The 20,221-nt window shown below is 45.7% G+C and overlaps 1 protein-coding gene across 1 annotated transcript; it reads right to left on the bottom strand.

Moving 5' to 3' along the window:
• Nucleotides 1–13,706: 13,706 nt before the first annotated feature.
• LOC138249509 (claudin-8-like) lies at nucleotides 13,707–14,534 on the bottom strand. Its single transcript, XM_069203463.1, has one exon. The coding sequence runs from the start codon at nucleotides 14,532–14,534 to the stop codon at nucleotides 13,707–13,709; it is 828 nt and encodes a 275-aa protein (XP_069059564.1).
• Nucleotides 14,535–20,221: the final 5,687 nt, after the last annotated feature.

Raw genomic sequence — 20,221 nt, 5'->3', positions numbered from 1 at the left:
ACCGCTCCGCTGGGCCCTTCCTGTCAAGCACCGCTCCGCTGGGCCCCGCCGTCTCAAGCACCGCTCCGCTGGGCCCTTCCTGTCAAGCACCGCTCCGCTGGGCCCTGCCGTCTCAAGCACCGCTCCGCTGGGCCCTTCCTGTCAAGCACCGCTCCGCTGGGCCCTTCATCTCAAGCACCGCTCCGCTGGGCCCTTCCTGTCAAGCACCGCTCCGCTGGGCCCCGCCGTCTCAAGCACCGCTCCGCTGGGCCCTTCATCTCAAGCACCGCTCCGCTGGGCCCCTTCCTGTCAAGCACCACTCCGCTGGGCCCCGCCGTCTCAAGCACCGCTCCACTGGGCCCTTCCTGTCAAGCACCGCTCCGCTGGGCCCCACCGTCTCAAGCACCGCTCCGCTGGGCCCCTTCCTGTCAAGCACCGCTCTGCTGGGCCCCGCCGTCTCAAGCATCGCTCCGCTGGACCCTTCCTGTCAAGCACCGCTCCGCTGGGCCCCGCCGTCTCAAGCACCGCTCCGCTGGGCCCCGCCGTCTCAAGCACCGCTCCGCTGGGCCCTTCCTGCATGCACCGCTCGGCTGGGCCCCGCCGTCTCAAGCACCGCTCCGCTGGGCCCCGCCGTCTCAAGCACCGCTCCGCTGGGCCCCGCCGTCTCAGGCACCGCTCCGCTGGGCCCTTCCTGTCAAGCATCGCTCCGCTGGGCCCTTCCTGTCAAGCACCGCTCCGCTGGGCCCCGCCGTCTCAAGCACCGCTCCGCTGGGCCCTTCCTGTCAAGCACCGCTCCGCTGGACCCCGCCGTCTCAAGCATCGCTCCGCTGGGCCCTTCCTGTCAAGCACCGCTCCACTGGGCCCCGCCATCTCAAGCACCGCTCCGCTGGGCCCTTCCTGTCAAGCACCGCTCCGCTGGGCCCTTCATCTCAAGCACCGCTCCGCTGGGCCCTTCATCTCAAGCACCGCTCCGCTGGGCCCTTCCTGTCAAGCACCGCTCCGCTGGGCCCTGCCGTCTCAAGCACCGCTCCGCTGGGCCCTTCATCTCAAGCACCGCTCCGCTGGGCCCCTTCCTGTCAAGCACCGCTCCGCTGGGCCCCGCCGTCTCAAGCACCGCTCCGCTGGGCCTCGCCGTCTCAAGCACCACTCCGCTGGGCCCCGCCGTCTCAAGCACCGCTCCGCTGGGCCTTTCCTGTCAAGCACCGCTCCGCTGGGCCCCGCCGTCTCAAGCACCGCTGCGCTGGGCCCCGCCGTCTCAAGCACCGCTCCGCTGGGCCCTTCCTGCATGCACTGTTAACGGTTCACTGTGCCCACCATGCCTCCTCCTTGACCAGTGGAGACTGTAATCCACCTGATGGACTGTGGCTTTGCACTCCCCAGGATGGCACAGTGGGCAACCCACCCACTTGTGAGACTTGAGAGACTGTGGCTTTGCACTCCCCAGGATGGCACAGTGGGCAACCCACCCACTTGTGAGACTTGAGAGACTGTGGCTTTGCACTCCCCAGGATGGCACAGTGGGCAACCCACCCACTTGTGAGACTTGAGAGACTGTGGCTTTGCACTCCCCAGGATGGAACAGTGGGCAACCCACCTACTGTAGAGACTTGAGAGACTGTGGCTTTGCACTCCCCAGGATGGCACAATAGGCATGGTGGTCCCTTTGTGGTTCTGGCGTCGTGGACTCATGTGGCTGTGGTGCCCCCCCCTTCCCTTCCCCCTGAGGTGCCTGTAGTTTTTTCATCAGATGCCCCTGCAGTGTTCTCTCCAGAGGACTCAGGTCTCCTGTGTGGGCTTTGCCCTTGTGTTGTTACACTTTGGCCCACGGAAACTTCGATTTTCTTTTGATGTGCAGGACTAATTGCCTTGGTTATCCATTGCACTGTATATAGACTTATTTTGATATTGATTTTTTGGCTAGTTGACCATAACTTTTCAGAGCCTATTTTGTACATACATTTTTATTCACAATTTAATTATGTCTTTGCATTTATCAGGGGGGTTTGGGTGGTGTCACTGTGACTTGTTGCTCTGCATTGGTGTGTACATAGTTTGGGGGGGTGGGGGTCGCATATGTGTGTGCCGTAAGCTTTCCTCCTCCCCCCTCCCGTGTGTCGTAGGTGCAGTACTCACCGTTGTCGTCTGCGCCGGCGTTCGTACTCGTGGTAGATGAGCAGGTAGACGAGAGCAGGTAGTATGTTTAATTCGGGTTCCATGCTGTCCCCCTTCCTCGTGGAGTGCGTAGAGGTGAGCGTTTTCCCGTTCGTAGTCTGTTTCCGCCGTGTTTTTATCGGCGGGGCTCCCGCCCCGGAAAAGGTGGCGGATTGGTGAGTTATGATACTGTGGGCGGTACATTGTCTGCCGCCTGCCTGTTGGCGGTGACCGCCGCGCTGTTTGTCTGTACCGCCGTGGCGGGCAGAGTGTTAATGTGGCGGGCTGTGTTGGCGGCTCCCGCCAGGGTCAGAATTCCATTTTTTGGACCGCCAGCCTGTTGGCGGGTTGGCCGCCGCTTTATCACCGACCGTCAGGGTTAGAATCACCCCCATAATTCTTTATAGGTTATGCTCGCAACAAAGAGGGAAAATCGACAGTTCAAATATGTTAGTAGTTCCATGGATTACCAGCGTAGCAGCTATTTCTCATTGTTGCATTAGTTACACACTATTTACAACACTCCATTGTAGGTCAGGGTGATGCTATTCATATAATTGTTGCTGTACTCCACGACAGGGATGACTGTGTCTCCTCAGGAACTTCAATATGTGAACTCAAATTAACTTTAACACTCAGTAGCTGTGTTTGTTAGATTATTGTGTAGGGAGAATGCAGGACATGTTTACTAGAGCATCATGAGATGCTCTAACTCCCTGTGCCCCACACCTGCTGCCATTCTGCTATGCGTGGTGGCCATCTTGGTGGAGGGAACTCTCATCAGAATTCAATGGAACTCCATTGGTCTATAAGTGCAATGCCCTCATATAACACAAACATGCATAAACATTGTGGCTCCCTCTGCTCTCCGGCTGCTACCCCCATGCCATGCATACAGGCTTTGATATAAATGGCATCTTAGATGAAGGCATTCCCCCTCAGAATTCAATTTACTCCCATTGGACTCTGAGGGAAATCACATTACATAAAGGTTGCACCTGAACGTCATAACACTGCAGCCAGATTATGCTGGCATTAACCACTGCTGTCCTAGGGCGCGTCATTTATGGAGAGCCAGCAGAGAATCCTCCATTTACGTTTGGAGAAAATGGTTGGAATGGGATAAGACACCAAAATACAAGTGGCCCCGTTAAGATAGCAAAAAGTGTCCCACATTTTTAGTAACAGTTTAGAGGTGGATTTTTAGGCAATCAATAAACTATTGAGGGTTTTCAACCATTTGTACGAACGAGACTATACTGCTGGCAAGGGAGTCCCATCTTCACCTGACCTGTGAGGAGTGTCTCACCTGACCTGTGAGGAGGGTGTTGTAAGGGTGAAGGTCTCTGACAACCTCTTCAGCAGCAACGCATTCCACTTTTTTTGTGTCCAAAGTTTCCCTTGTGCTTCTGACTTGTCAAATGTTTGATTTCCTCTACTCCTTATGGACCCCTTAATGGCAGATCGCTATTTTAGGGGTACCCCCTGACGTGAGACCAGAGAGGGGCAACCCCATATTGTCTCTCCTCCATTAGTTCCTCCTGGAGTGATCCCTGCCTGTTGACAGTTGTTATTTTGTATTTGGCGTGCCCACGTGCACCCAGGGGAACCACCTACTGCCCTTCCCAAATAATGTGCAGTCTGGAGGCTCAGACTGAGGGCACCATTTGGGTAAGTATATTTTTTAAAACCAAACTAAGATTTGAGAACTTTATGCACAGTCATCACTGGCATAACCTTCGTGAACACTGGTGTTTGTGAAATATAGTATAAATCTTTGCAAACATTACCGCTGCACCTTATTTAGTGTTGTCTTTAACTGACCATGAACACTAACAATAATATGAGAATGCCATCTGTAGGAAGAAAGACTGTTACCCACAAAGGACAAGCCCTTTACACACTTCCTCTTCCTGTGCTTCCTTTGTTTACTTTCAGGCAGCCTAGGCGGAATACTTCCCACTGGAGAAACCACTGAAAGGTTCAACTGTGCTCTTGCACATAGGGCTCCAGAGGTTCTTGCTACTCCATGCTCCTCTCTGAAGGGAAACACATAACCACAGCCAGGTTGGCTGGTCGTCTGGAATTATGAGATGCACTGGACATTCACTTCCAGTGTGGCTTCAGGCCCCTGCCGAGCTTTGAGTATAAAACATGGAAAGCGAGGAGACAGTGCTCTACCAACACCTTTCTTGTTAAGACAAGGCATGTGGCCCCAGTGAAGCACTGAGTGCCTGTCCTGCTGCTACTGGCCTTGCCCTGCAAAAAAATCCTGTAGCTAGCCAATGGACCAATGGTAGCCTGAAGGTAGTGGCAGACAATATAAATCTGTAATTCCGCAACAGGATATCCACAGGCAGACATGCACTTTACAAAACTGAATGCCATGTTATGCATTTCTAGATATCGAAATAAACCCTAAAAAAACGCATCATAATGCTCCTCAACAAAACGAGGATGTTATTTGCTGGAGTCTAGCTCAAGCTATTTTCCTGGTTCTGGCTCAGCTCAAGGTCTTCTTTGACCCTAGAGTCCAACACGAGCTGAGCATCGTCCCTCCTCCATGGTAAACAAAGGAAAATCCCCCCTCCCCCAGTCTCCTACTGTGCCTTCATAGCACAACGAAGTGCATTGTGTTGTTGTTTAGACCAGCAGCACAATAATATTAACCATAGCTCAATGGTGCACTCTTACATAGTAGCCTTCACTTACTGCTGTGCCCCCTGACGTGAAAGGCTTCCTCTGGTTCTCTGGGTGCGAGGACATTATTGACTTTCGTGGGGTGCTTTGGGCGAGGGGGAGGGAGTAACTTTTGTATTCATTCACAGGTCAGATCCCCTCCTCCCTCTCACCTGAATCATCAGTTCATCTGCTAAATTAGAAACTGGAGGTGAGGGAGAGGGAAGGGGAACGGAGGGGAGGGAGATTAAGGCAAGGGATGGAAGAAAATTAGCATTATGCTCTCAAAGGGAAATATGGGCAGTTTGCAGCAATGAAAACTGACCTAAACCCAGCCTCACCCTGATCAAGAGCACGTGCTGAACAGCATCAGGGAGGTCAGCGGTATCAGAAGACCAAGTGCCCTGCACTCTCCCGTTACACATCTCCTGTAATTTTAATTATTTTTCTATTCTGCTCCCTGCCTGCGCTCTCCCGTTACACATCTCCTGTAATTTTAATTATTTTTCTATTCTGCTCCCTGCAGTTGATAATTTGTCCTCATTATGACGTAAAATGCTGCAGTTTGCTGTTTCTGACCTCTAAGAAGTAACTAGATTTTCTTTTTCCCAAGTTAAAGGTACTCAGTTTGTAGACACTGGAAATGTGTGAAACAGTAGGTTGGCTTTACCAACAGTGTAACTTTTGTTTTGCAGATCACAACAGATGTCAGGAATGAATGCTTAGCTCACTAAGTTATCTTGGTGGTTAAAGATCAGTGCCATTGTATAAGCTATTTGAATTTTTATCTAGACCCTCGACCCCCACTATCTCAGGTCTGGGCGTTAGAAGCTGAAACACAAGTTTTCAGTAAACAAACATTTATGAATCTTGACTTATTTGTGCACCTATTTATCTCAACATACGGCTTTTCGGCGATTAAGGAAAAAATAAAAAAAGTCCACGAGCTTCTTAATTATTTTATTGCTGGCTCGGCTCGTACTTGGGCTCTTTACAGCCAAACAGGACACCTGGTTCATCTCTGGCTCATCTTTGCCCATGAAATCTCTGCTCCTCCATCTCTATTGGGGCATTAAATATATTTTGCGTGTATTTTGAAGGTGGGAATCGTCTGTTCAGTTATTATCCTAAAAATGTATTCTCCGGACAATAATAAAGTAACTAACCTGGTCACATAATGTGCACCATGACTGATTGCCATATGTTACTGTACATTGTAGGAAAGAAGCACATGGGCACATTTTCGAAGGACAAGCTCTTATTTTTTCAGGCTAGTATGCGCTAATGCGCAGGAGATTACAGTGTGTAGGAAGTGGCACTTGTCCCTTTCCAAGACATCATGTTGTGAGTTTCCTTGTTGAAAGAAGTAAATTGCTGCGATTTGGAATTGGCGTTGCAAAGACGTAATAGACCCTAATGCAAGGACAATACCACGTTGGTTTAGTTTTAAAATATATCTGTAAATGAGGTGTGGATGACCCCGGTGCTACTGCACCTTCTGCTCAGGGTGGGACTGCGACTGAAAATAGGTCCAGGCCCCAAATTAAAAGTGGGCCCATTAGCGAATCCGATATCTAAAAAAGTGGCCCACAGGGCAATTTTAAACGTGTGGAGAGAGGCCTAGCGGAGGTAGCCGTCTTTTGTTTTTACTTCCCCGAGCTTTGAGATTTTTACTACAGGGCAGAGAACAAGGTGGCATGTCCCTATAGAAACTCTGAGATCACGGTTCACGCTTAAATGCAGCTCTCTGAGTTGAACTGGGTCGGCAGGATCCTGGCCTGAGCCGCATCATATGCCTGGAATCTCAGCCACTCTTAATTGGAGCGGGCATCAGCAGCACCGCCCTGGTGCAGGATTGCTGATGACACGTCCCGGTATTCCCAATGCAGGGTGTCCGATGCGCACGTGCCTGTGAGTCCATTGACATAGAATGATAAACAGCGATGACGGCGCTGCTTTCCTCGCCAAACATTCAGGGCGGCGCCCAGAGAAGTAGGACAGGAGCACACGGGTTGGAATGTAACGACTGGAGGCGCGTATTCCTTGGCACGCGGTAAAAAGAAACCCCTGATTTAATGAGGTAATTGTGCCAATGATTTGACCGTTGTAGGAAACAACTGTAAAATATACTGGAGAACGGTTACATTTAGTAACCTGTTTATTGCGGATGTTAAAGTGGGGATTTGTTTAAGTAAAGCAAAAATAAAGCGGAACATTGAAGTCTATTAACGCTATTTGCAAATAAAAATGTTATGTTCATACCTGTAAAAAAAAACTGGTTCTGTGTTCTTTCTTTCCTCACTTCCTTTCGCCTTTTCTACCTTCAACCCTTCCTTTGATCCAATATGTTACTTTCTTCCCCATTTTCCGCTTCCCTCACTCTCTCCCTTCCTTTCTATACTAGCCACCGTTTTCCTCCTTCCTTACTCCCTTTCATTTATTCTTTTCTTTCTTTAATAATTTCCCCTTATTCCATCTCCCCCTTTCAACGTGTTGGGCTCTAGAGTCAAAAATCTCCATTTCACTCTCTCCCTTCCACCCGCCTCCCTTCTCCTTCTTTCCCTGGAAGTAGGGAGAGGATTAGAGCTGATGTCAGCTCTCAGACGACAGATCCCTTGCTTATGCTGATAACCTGCATTTGTAAGTATTTCAACATACACGTTTTATTTTAAAATGCAAAGTTCAAGCCATAAATGAATCTGGATCACAAGTGTTGTGTACACTGTCATTATCAGATGGGTCGATGGGCACTGCAGAATCTCCTCTGAAGGCTGAAGTAGAAAAGAATGTTGGCCCTCTTTAGAAGGCCATCTTGTAAATACTCTCACAATGTATCTCAAAATCCAAATAGATACCATCAAAGACAGAACATCTATTGTTAATTTTTGCTAACAATGCAGAGCAGAACAGTAACTAAAACTCTTTTCTTTCTGTCACTGAATGGCCCTTCTAAAAATGAAGCTCAGCCCTTGGGTCTCAGCCAGTGCTTACTTTGTAAATAAAAATGTGCCTGTGCCCAAAGCTCTCCTCTGAAACACACGGCTGCTGTAATTAAATGTGCGAGCACAGAATACTGAGGCAGCGGCAGCGTAATCCTGAAGCCATCTCAGGCCTCCTTAATTCCTTTGTGACGCTTTTTCATTTTGCTCTTACTCCGTCTTTCCCATATGTGTCTTTTGCTCACAGTTAATGCTTAAGGCAGAAAAATAATTGCCGTCCCTCAATGATAAGTGCCGGTGCCCCGGACAGGAAACCACTGGCTCAAATAAGCACTGGTCCCAGCCTCTTCAGTGAATTACTCACATACATTTTTCCCATCGCCTAACCTCCTCCTTTAAGAACTTATCACTAATTACAATTTTAATTTAGGAGACTTCCTTTTGCCCCATTGACTATCAGTGCCATGATCGAGAAAATATGACGTGAGAATTGAAATCTCACAAAATTCTGTCAGTCTCAGTTTACACATTTCCTCCCACTCCTTCCCAGTTACCACTGAAACCATCACCACTCCAAACCTGCAAGCCCTCTTTTTGTTGGTCAAACTTCTAGCATCACCAGCTGCCTTAGACAACTAAAGTAGCACATTCTGTCTTAAACACTTCACAACTTTCCCATGCTACCCTGCACATCTGCACTGTCTGTCTGGGAGACCAATGTGGGTCTCAATTACGAGTGTCCTAGTTCATGGGTATTAATTTGGAAGTCCTGAAGTGAAAGATACCAATGGTTCTCTAAACTCCAAAGTGTGTAACTGAGAACGATTATGGGTACAAACTCTTCCTAGTAATGATGAATAATTCCAGGTACAAGTCCCCCGATAATGCCTCATCCACCCCCAAAGTTTCCACTGAAGGGTGCAGCTCCTAGGGGGGTCGTAAAAGGTCTGTGGTAACTTCACAGACTCCATAATTTCCAACTAGGTCACCAACTGAGTTACCATCCCTATTGGGAATTACATGCTCTCACAATGAGAAACTTAGGGCCTGATTTATACTTTTTGCTGCAAAACTGCGCAAATGCAGTTTTGTGTCAAAAAGTATAGCGCCAGCTTGCACCATTCCACAACGCCAGCCGGGCGCCATATTAAAGGAATGGCACGAGCTGGCACTAAACTTAGGCTAGCGTCTTAAAAAAAGACGCTAGCTGGGTGGGGGTGGCGGTAGGGAAGGAGGGGGGTTGTGTGCCAGAAAATGACACTAGCCTGGTTAGAGGCTAAAAAATTGCCTCTAACCAGACTAGCTCCATGTCCTGGTGCACAACCACCAAAAACATGACTCTTGTCTTACGAAAGACAGGAGTCATGCCCACCATCTCAATGGCCAGCACAGGGGAGAAGTGTCCCCTAGGCACGGCCGTTGCACCCTGTGTCATGCAGCGGGCCCCAAGTTAGGGCCCGTGATTGCACTTTAAAAAAAGTTAAAAAAATACTTACTTGGTATGGGGTCCCCCATCCTCTGGTGTCCCTCTGGTGTGGGTGTTCCTGGAACTTGGGGAGGGCACCTCTGGGCCCATTCCATGGTGTTTAAACATGAAAATGGGCCCCTAACACCTGGTCTGACCCAGGTGTTAAATAATGGTGCAAAGCAAGCTTTGCACCATCATTTAGCCCCTCCTCCCACCCATGCGTCATTTTAGCACGAGGGGGATAAGAGGATAGCGCCATTTTTTAGATGGGAACGCCCTCCTTGCATCTCATTGACGCAAGGTAGGGGTGCATGCTTCCATAAAATGGTGCAAACTCCTATATATTGATGTTAGACATGCCTAAAGTCAAAATATAAATATGGAGTTAGGTTTGCGCCGAGCTTTGTTTAAAAAAATGACTCAAATTCGGCGCAAAGTATAAATATGCCCCTCAGTCTTTTTCCAGTAGTAATCATCATCAATGCTGCTTTGCTGAAAGTTTTCGTAGAAGCTGCCTGGCCTTGTTCAATTTCTATTTAAATCATTACTGGATCTTGCAGAAGAGGAACCTTGACCAAGACTTGACCAACATTATAGTCAATGAGGGGACACCAGAATGCCTCCAAAGACAAATATAATTTCTCAATTGCTTGTGGTGTTAAAATATCACTTTGCCTAGGGTGGTAAAAATCCAATCACAGCGATTCATAAAAATACTAGGCACAGCCCTTTGATTGTATTTACTGATCTCGCTAGCCATTAATAAATAACAAATTACACTGGTCTTCTGGATATCCTACCAAACAATGACACAAAGGGCAAGCCCTCAGATTTCGGTGGTTCAGCTTCACCTTTGAAGCGTATGGTATCTAGAAACTGCCAATGTTGCTGAGTAAGGGCTGGTTGGACTTGGACAGAGTTAGTATCATGTCAGACAAACATAACGTGTGAAAGGCTCTTTAGAGTTCCTGCTGACCAGAACTTCCAGCTACCCATTTCTCTAGGAAACAGACATACACAACAAAGGGACAGGAGTGTCAGTGGCAGATTGAATGTGACAGCCAAGCAATGCAGTGCACTGAATCAACACCCTCTGGTTGTATATGTACTAGCTGGGCTACACTGTATTTATTATAATTACAGCCTCAGTTAGTGTGTGTTTCCTAATAGTCAACACTACCGGACCCAAGTAGAAGAGTCACTCCCTCTTAGTGAGCTATCGGTCGAATCCTGAATATCAGAAATGAGGACAACCTCTGATAATATCTCCACACGTATAGCCGTGAGGCAGGAGCAGAGGTTGTGTGGAAGGCCCCATAGTACGAGAGGAATTCAGGTCTTCTGAAAGGTAGGCTCTAGTGGAAGGTGAGATCAGTGCATTTGCTCACAATGAAGGGAGGCACAGCACCTGCCTGTGGAAAGAGGATACCACTGTCCAATGAAAAAAAGAACTGACAGAAGGCAAAGGTAAATTACATCTTCCCTAAAGAATTTTAACGTATCTAAGAGGACACTTTATTCTTTATAAAACATTGTCACATCGTCACTTATCCCACGAACCACTTAAGATGTTGGTGTCTGGTTCCCTCATATGAATACATACATGAAGACATAAGAGTAAAAGTGGAATCTGCCGTGTGAATTTAAACACACCAAAAAGCAGGTATTAATTAGTTTGCAAAAAACATTATTAGGACCAGTTTACTGTAAATCAAATTAAAAAAGGTGTGCACCAGAATTAGTAGTAATTTTCAGAGAGGTTCTTTCTTTCCTGTAATGCACAACAGTGCAAAAATGAAAATATTGCCATACATCTCTCCTTTGTGCTGAGCACTGTTCATTGTGAAAAAAAACAGATTATAGGCAGGAGATATGCTTAAACGGCCGCTGTAAAGATGCTCATTACCTTACTTTCATCTTGTCTGCCGGAAGCGGGCATTATGTGACGGAGTAAACCCTCTGCCAAACTCTAAATCAGGCCCAGAGTGTTCGGCGCTCCAGTAGTGCAGCAGCAATAATCAATGACTTTGGGCCTGATTTAAAGTTTGACGGACGGTGTTACTCCATCACAAAAGTGATGGATACCCAGTCCGCTGTATTACGATTCCATTGTTTCCTATGGAAATTGTAATACGGCGGACGGGATATCTGCCAGGATTGTGACGAGTAACCCCGTTCGCCAAACTCTAAATCAGGCCCAAAGTTACCCAAAGTGTCGCATTTTTATTCATCAATAATAAATTGTAAAGTAGCAATAAGACTCAAAATTCTATTTCGAGGTTTAGAACAATTTATTTTTTCTTTAACTGTCAGAAATAAAAAAAAGTATTGTGGTATCATATACCAATGTTGCCAGTAACCTTTTACAATAAATATTTTAATAAACATGAAAATGGAGCATTCCTTACAATTTACTTCAGTTTTATGGTTGCAGGCAGTTGTCTAGGTTAGGGATGATTGAACAACATGAAACAGAAGTCCTCATGTAAAAAAAAGGTAGAAGTTGGTAGATATGTTCTTAATAATTTTGAGGATGGAAAAAAACAGAAGAACAATAATTAGGGCAAGCTGTTCCATGTCAGAAGCAAGGTCAGCCTGTCCTGAATTTGGTCTGCATGCGCACTTCAGATATTAACCTTCTATATGGGGTCAAAAGATTCTATTTTTGATAAATCCTTACAATATGTGCAATTATCTTCCAGTTCTTCTCAGGTTTGTTGCAAAGTGTCCCACAAAGTTCAGTATCTGTATCTCATGGCCCAACACATATGCTCCATACAAGAAGCTTCTAATGCAGGTTTGTCCAGCGTTGGTCCATGCAGGGTTAGTCAGGCCAGAGAGCCAGGTAGATCACTGACTGTAAATGATTCTCATTGAGATTGATTATTATAAATTAAATGTATCTCATCTGTTTAGGCAGAAAGTCTAACATATTCAACCCTTTATGGACCTCTAACATATTCAACCCTTTATGGACCTCCCTTGGACAGCCATATGCTAATGGGACTGTTGACCAGCACACACATCCCAGGATGCTACATCATTTGCACCAGGCAAATCGTATTTTGCACAAGAGAGAACAGTTTGAAAGCCATTTTAATTACTAAAAGGATCTACCACAGGGATGATTTGTAGGGCACTTGCAAACATGAAGACAAATTCATCAGGCTGAGCTAAACATTTGCCTCAATACACAAATGTATATGAACCTGTGAACTTTAAGTGGTGCACGTCTGAGCAGACTCCCCCATCTTGTATGTGGTAAGCAGCTGAAACCACTGCAGTCTCGCAAATTCAGATAAATATTCGCTGTCTAGCAGCAATAAAGGTATGACTGATGGTTTGCTTGGCATACTTACTTTTTGTTTGCTTATGTATACGTCCCACTGAGAAAACTGCTTGTCATATGAATAATGCAGATTTACTATCTGCCACACAGTCTACCACATTAGGTGACGACGTGTATGTTTTGTGCCCAAGAGACAGAATCCTGACCAATCTTACAATCGCAACAGGGTCTGTCATACCCTTGGTGACCACTAGGTGTCCACGCAGTAGCTGGCTAGGCTCTCTGGTTTCAGCATGTGGAAAGCACTCCTATCCTCCTGGCTCTTGGAAACATGTTTTTACTGTAGTAATAATGGCGTGCAGCAATTTCATATTATTTACCAGTGACTAACATTCCCATAATACTTCACTGTCTGATCAAGTCTTCTCAAGTAAACCATGGAAATGCACATACGTCACATAGTGAGACTCTACCCAAACCCAGGCTCCATAAATACAACTGTTCATCTTTGTCAAATGGTGACTAAATGTCAGTCTTTCTGAACGTATAAATAAATGTAAACATTCATATACAATAATCACCTTTTTAAATAACAATCGTTTCTAGACTTTTGGCTACACAACAATTTAAATAACAGATATGACAATTGCATTTTCTGTCAATGCACTGTTTTGATACAACACCCAAAATCACAAAAATAGTTGCGTAAATAATTAGGTCTAAAATCGTGCTAAGTGCAATACATCTTTTCAACGTGCAGTGGTTGCTTTAACCCATTGAGTTATCTTATTGGCCTAACAAAACAGAGAAGAATTGTGGTTGATAAATACAATGTAGCACTTATTATGATGGTTATCAATGCACACTTTAACACAATAGCTAACACATTTTAAACAGTGGCTATGAAGCATGGGCTTCTTAAGTGTCCTAAGACCAAGCAAAGTCATTCTTTTTAAGGTGCTGAATTTACTAGGAAAATGTATATGTGACCAGTTTAGGCCAGCTGAAAAAAGAATCACATCCGGGTGGTTACTCACAGTCACAAGTGACGATGCAGTCATTGACCTGATGGATGTTGTCACCAACAGTGAAGGCCATTTTCAAGTTCGTGTGCTTAGGGTTTTTGTAGCCAAAAACACACACACTGCTGCATTAAAGTTTTTTGCTGAACATGTAAATCCAGCTCCGATAAGTCTGAGACTTAGAGATATTGACTTCTGGGTTGACCTACTCGTCTTCGGTCCATTGTTGATAGCTCATACATTGGTCGTGGCTGGTCTAGCGGCACAGAGTACTCCACACTCTCTTCACTGGTGTAAGGATGGATCCAGCACAAGATTATGCCTGAAAGCAGGAGGAAGAAGATGGTTGGCCAGCCAAGGAAGATTGCCTCGCCCAGCTCCTGCCGCTGTGCTCCTTTACATATTGGGTTGTGCGCATCTCGGATGATGTTAGCGGCGGTCCAGCTCATGATGACCAGAACAATAACCCCAGCAAGGATGTAACCTATTCCAGAAGTCAGCAGGAAACAGTTGCGGCCTTGCTCGCTTCTCCCAAAGCACTGGTTGAACAGCAAGCCCACCAGACCCATTATCAAGGAGAGAACAGCAAGGACAATGGCGAAAGACATTAGGACCCGGCCAGCCTTCAGGTCTGGAGTTAGCGACACCATAGATTCGTAGGAGGTGCACTGCATTGCAGTGTTAGCTTGTGTGAGGCATGTGGTCCAGAGCCCGTCCCAGCGGCTCATCCATTGTCCGTCAATGCGCTGGCCTGCCCACTGGGGATGGTTTTCAACGATGATGGAGACCCTCCACTGGGGCATAATTGTGACTGCCAGAGTCAAAATGGTGGCAAGCGCCGCCATTACAAGTGCAATGATTTGAAATATGTAGAATGCTACATTTTTCCCGTAGCAGCAAACATAATAGGAGCGTGGTGGCTGTGGTAGTTCAGTAAAATTTGGGGGTTCTTGGGGTTGTGGTTCTTCACCATAAATCGGGCGTGGTTCTTCGCGCTTTTGTCTCATGTTGGCAGATGTGCAGCGGTGTGGAGAAAATATTCAGCTGGTGCCCTCCCTGAGTGCTTGGTTCTGCTTGGTTCTCCCAAAGGCTGCTCCCTTCCTTCTCCTGGCTGGACCTGGGTCCAGGTGCTGTTCTGCCGCAGGGCTGTGCAGAGAGCCGCTTTTCAGGTGGAAATGGTAGAGAACTGTCAAGAGCGAGCACATTTATTGTTGGCGCTCACGTGTCACAGATTCTTAGCAATGTTGTACAACACAAGGGTGTGGCTAAGTTGACAAAACGATTACACTAATTACTGCTAAGAGTCAGACAATGTGAATGTCCTTTAAGTGCATCTGAAACTAGAAGAAACGGCACGTTTACTTCTAGATACAAGCCAGCCCATTGGAAGGGTCCCAAGAAACGTGTGAGTGAGTTTTATTTAACATTTTCGAAGTTGACTCGTTTACGTAGCTGCAGGTGACACATACGACTGTTTGTTATTCGTGAACCACGCTCCGTCTCCTCGGACTGTCCAGTTGATGGTGTACATATATTAATGGAATAGGCGATCCGAATACTACCCCCCCATGCATATCACAGAAATGAAATATGGGATTCTATAATGGGTCAACAATGTACAGTTCTGAAGGGCAGGGGTGGCCTTCAACAAACCTTTCATATGCCGGTTTCGTTTTGCCACTGTTCGGTTTCAAGCACATACATGCCACATACTGCAAATGTTTGATGCGCCTCGAGTCCAGGATCTTGGGCAGTGCACACTAATGCAAAAATCCACAAAGCAATGCATGGTCCCCTCCTAACTGTCAGACTTCCGCCCAAGCTCATCAGAAAATCGGATTTTTTAGACTTTCTGATTTCTACCACTCGATAACCTGTCCTACCTCCTCTCCTGTGGGGCTCACACTAGGGTCAGATTCACCGAATAACTAGTACTGCGATTACCAGAAGCTAACATGTTGGGGCCTCACAAAATAATTATATAACAGCATTTGTGAAGCACACGTTCACCCACAGGTGTATCTTCGTGTCAGTAACAGATAACAGAGGCTTTGTTGTTGCCATGCTAATGGTACCCATTTTAACAACCTCAGAAGGATGAAAGTCAGAGTAGACATGATCCTAGATCACTACAGCGGACCAACTAGTCCGCAAAATAACTAAGTCGAGTAAAAATAAATCAATATATAAATAAACCAATCTTTAATCGTAAACAATGTTTTCGCAGTAGGGATGTCCGCGTGTTCACTTTACATCACAATATACCTGCTATACATCTCACATAATAGAGGTGATTTCAGTAAATGTAAAAAATCATAACGTTTCCCACCCCTGATTAGGTTTAGCGGAATGTTTCACATGGAAATTACACATTTGAGGATTCCACGACATCAAATTTTTAGGCTTATGCATGAGAATATAAGTATTTTCAGAGAGAAGACAATGTGGTGCTCAAGTGAGAACTTGGTAACCACCTAATAGGGGTCCCTTCCAATTTGTGCCGATTCCTACATTGTCGCCACCATTTTGGGACCATTGGTAATCCTCAGTCTGCCCATTTAAGGGCTGTTTGAGAATAACATCGCTGTTTCCACACAGTTTCGGGCGACTTCCAGCAGCAAAAGCCTCTGAGTGAAATACTTGGGCCTCATTCATTATCCTTTTGCGCCACCACTACAACATTTTATTTTTACATAGCGGAGGCGCTAGCGGTGCATGGCACTGCTCCAGGTTTACAAACTGACTCATTGGACCTAATGCGTCAGTTTGTAAAGCCCGGCGTCAGATTATACCTGTGCTAGGTACGATGTTTGCAGAGTAGGCGTTCCCAGGTAAATGACATTTACAACATTTCACTCCATCATTCTGTGACTTCACTGCATCAGAATTGTACTACTGCTCAGAGCAGGCATAAAATTGACACAGGTCTTTTTTCATTGGGAGCCTCCTCACATTGCTGGAGTGTCGTCATTTTTATGATGCTCCTCCAGCAATGCATGAGTTTAGCGCCAATAGATGAGTCAGAATTTCTGACACCTCTGTGAAACGTGCACCATGGAGCTCTGTATTGTAAATACAGTGCATCCATAGCATCGTTAGGGGATCTTAGGGAAGCACAAGAAATCTGACACATCAATGCCGATGTGTCATATTCTTGTGAATGACGCCCTCAGACTCATACATTTGGTGGGGCCTGTAACTCTGGTAACTGGCTCCACATGATTACAGTGCAAGTAGAATGAGCACCAAAGTGTATTCACAAACCTTTTCAACCGTTTTTCCCCCTTACACCTACAAACAAAATTTGATATGAGTGTTTAAATGGAGAGAGAAAAATCCCCACATACCTCATGTTGCAGCAAGGTTTAAAAGAAAAAGTTGACATGAAGAAAAGTATTTCCCCACGGAGAAAAAAGGATAAAAAGTTAAGGTGCATTTGTACCCTCTAAATAACTCAAAGCAAGGTGATTTTTTCCAGCGGGAATCCCATTCGTTTCATGGTTAGGCATGCACACATTAATCTATTTTAAATACTTTGGGGTATGTTTGTGATTCATGGGGATATCCTAAATTGAATACATTTGTTTAAATCATCGGGAACCCAAGGCGAACTTGTTTTAAGATTTAAAAAATATTTTCATAAATAATGTCCCCAATTCGTAGAACATTCTTCAAGCCTGCGGTTGACCTGTGAATAGAAAATGTTATAAATGTGCCTGAGTGACACTGTAGTAATTTACAAAGGGTGCAAACATCAAACTTCTTGATGCGCAGCCAAAATAGAAACTGGAGACATATTTATCATACGTTGTCATAAAGCAGCAAGCCACCCTGCTGCACTGTGCGAAAAGGAAAGCAAAGAAACACAAATGATGAACGGAATGCAGAACCAATCAAACATTCACCCTAAGTCACAGATCTGGGTTTAATCCATCAATTCTTTTGCTTACCACACCACCCCAGTTTGGACCCAGCTATATGCAAATCAGTCTTGACCCTGTTCACCATGGGAACAGTCCAGCCCGAACTACAAGGCAAGGTCCTCCCTGGACTGGAGACAAGCATCCTGGGACTGGTTTCAGAGTACCACCCTTCATCAGCCAGGCTAGCTTGAATCCAGTGGCATAGTGAGCCTAGGACCAACGTCTGGGCATTCCTGGCACACTTAGGGCAACAAAGGCAAACAAACACAAATGATGGACGGAATGCGGAACCAATCAAACATTCACCCCTAGTCACAGATCAGGGTTTAATCCATCAATTCTTTTGCTTACCACACCACCCCAGTTTGGACCCAGCTATATGCATATCATTTTTGACCCTGTTCACCATGGGAACAGTCCAACCTAAACTGCCAGAAACTGGACCAGAAACAAGCATCCTGGGACCGGTTTCAGGGTATCACCCTTCATCAGCCAGGCGATCTTGAATTCAGTGGCATAGTGAGCCCGGGACCCACGTCTGGGCATACTTAGAGCACTTAGGGCAACAAAAGCAAACAAACACAAATGATGGACGGAATGCGGAACCAATCAAACATTCCCCCCATTCACAGATCTGGGTTTAATCAATCAATTATTTTGCTCACCACACCACCCCAGTTTGGACCCAGCCATATGCAAATCAGTCTTCGCCCTGTTCACCATGGGAACAGTCCAGCCTGAATGCCAGGCAGGGCAGAAATGTGCTGTGTTTAACATTATGCAGTGCATTCCTTTCCTTTCCCAGCACTGGTGCCCGTTTGGCTGCTTAGAGCCAATGCAGGCACCCTTGCACCATGATGCAATGGCACCTCCATTGTAAGCAAGATTGTTTTTGTACAGGAAGGGACACCCATATTATCAATCATTATTCAAGTAGATATACTACACTATTAAAGGAACTGTATCAAAGTTGAATTTCTCAGCTACACTAAGATGAAATTGAGCTGTAATTAAGCAACAATATTGTGAGCAATGCTTGATTGCACATTACTTGAAACAGAAAAATATCTCATCCAAACAAATTCTTAGTGCAACCTTTGTGTTCAATACTTAACTTTAAGGATAGTATGATAGTGGTGTCGGCATAACAGAAACAGTATGCCTGCACCTGAATACATTTTTATTTAACTTTTACATATACCCTTGGCTTCTCTCATATAAAGGCTTTACTGTGCTTAATTTAAATTTGGATTTCAGTTAATGACTGATGTCTGGTGCTGATTATTGTGTCACTCCTTGCCCATGTGGTGTGCAAGGGGACTGCAGGCGTAAATCAGAGGTGTGACAGATATCTGCGTCACCAGTTGGGTTGTAGAGTTTTTGTTAGGGAAGCAGGTTTATTGTGCTGCCTTCTGGAGGTATCCCTCTCAATCATAGTTGGGAATATTTTTAAAGTGACCTTTCCTCGTTTGGCAACACTAGCTAGGTCACAGATCTGTTACCAAAGTGGCTGGCCAGGATGCATCTAGTACGTATTTTATTTAGGTTGGTGGGAACATGAACAAATGTATACTACAGAGGAGTTGAAATTGTTGAGGGTGAAGCCTGAGTAGGATGGGGATGTGTTCAGCTTTCTGTGGACAAAAAAGCTGCTGACTTGTCAAATGCACACCTGTGCAAGAGTTGAGATGGTAAGCTATGCGTGGAGGGTCTCAATCTACTACATCATGTGCATGTTTTCTTTTCTTCATATATGTTCTGTGGCGGCTCACATCCGAATTTCAATGCACCAATTACACTAAATGCTACAAGGACTGTCACACATTAGGAGTCTTTGTCATACACACTCCACTCTCTGTCGCCTGTATCAAGTTATCAAGTTTTAGTAGCTCTGATCGAGTGATACTCGTCACTACTGAGAGGGGTGAGTGTGAATGTGAATGGGGCGAATGTAGCAGAGCTGGTTAGGTAGCAGCATAATGATTTGCCCCCATACTAATGCCTATAATCTAATTATACCACGCAGGTGCAGATTTCTTGATGCTATGTTAATTACACATGGGCCACTTACTAGGAATGTAATTAGGTGATGAGTGGTTGACATCCTACTCCACTGCCAGTGGAGCAGAACGAGTCTCTGCTCCTTCATGGATTTGGAATTCAAGGATGCATTTTGTGCTTCCTGCTCATGGAGCTTGGTCGCTCCACCCAAAGCATACAGCTGCTGCCTGTTTCACCTCTGGAATTATGATTACAAGGTGTGGCGGGATAACAAATTTGTTTTATGTTTCAAACTGGAGTCATCAAAGTGTGCTCATTCATCGAGCAATGTTTAGACACGTGCATCTGTTGGAACAGAATATGCTGTCTGTGTGTGAGGGGGGTATGTGTCACTCGGTGTATGTTCTTCTGAATAAATTGAAGATTGTGCTAAACTGAGGTCAACATTTCCTATATAGGTTCTAATTCTGTCTTTGTGTGTATGTGACTCCCTGTCAGGTTGTGTCCCACTGTTTTTGTGTGTATCTGTCTATCTTTGCACCCATGGGTGTAGATGTCAGCAATTGTAGCCCTGATTATGAGCTGCACAGTACTGGCGGGGTGCAAATGCTTCATGCAAACCACATGCTACTGTGCAGTAAAACCAGGCCATTGCCATGCAGTTATGAGTTAAATGTTAAACACTTTGGAATGGGGAATTAACTTGTGGAACCTGATTTATCAGGTAGGAAACCCCATAGAAATCCAAAATCCCACTTTTGTGGGATTTA

The sequence above is a fragment of the Pleurodeles waltl genome, chromosome 8 (genome assembly GCF_031143425.1).
Source record: "Pleurodeles waltl isolate 20211129_DDA chromosome 8, aPleWal1.hap1.20221129, whole genome shotgun sequence".
Taxonomy (NCBI): Eukaryota; Metazoa; Chordata; class Amphibia; order Caudata; family Salamandridae; genus Pleurodeles; species Pleurodeles waltl.
Note: the sequence above shows the minus strand (reverse complement) of the source record. Positions and strands in the feature narration are given on the sequence as shown.

Excerpts from the sequence above, each read along its gene's own strand:
- LOC138249509 (XM_069203463.1), bottom strand. The coding sequence starts at position 14,534 with ATGAGACAAAAGCGCGAAGAACCACGCCCGATTTATGGTGAAGAACCA.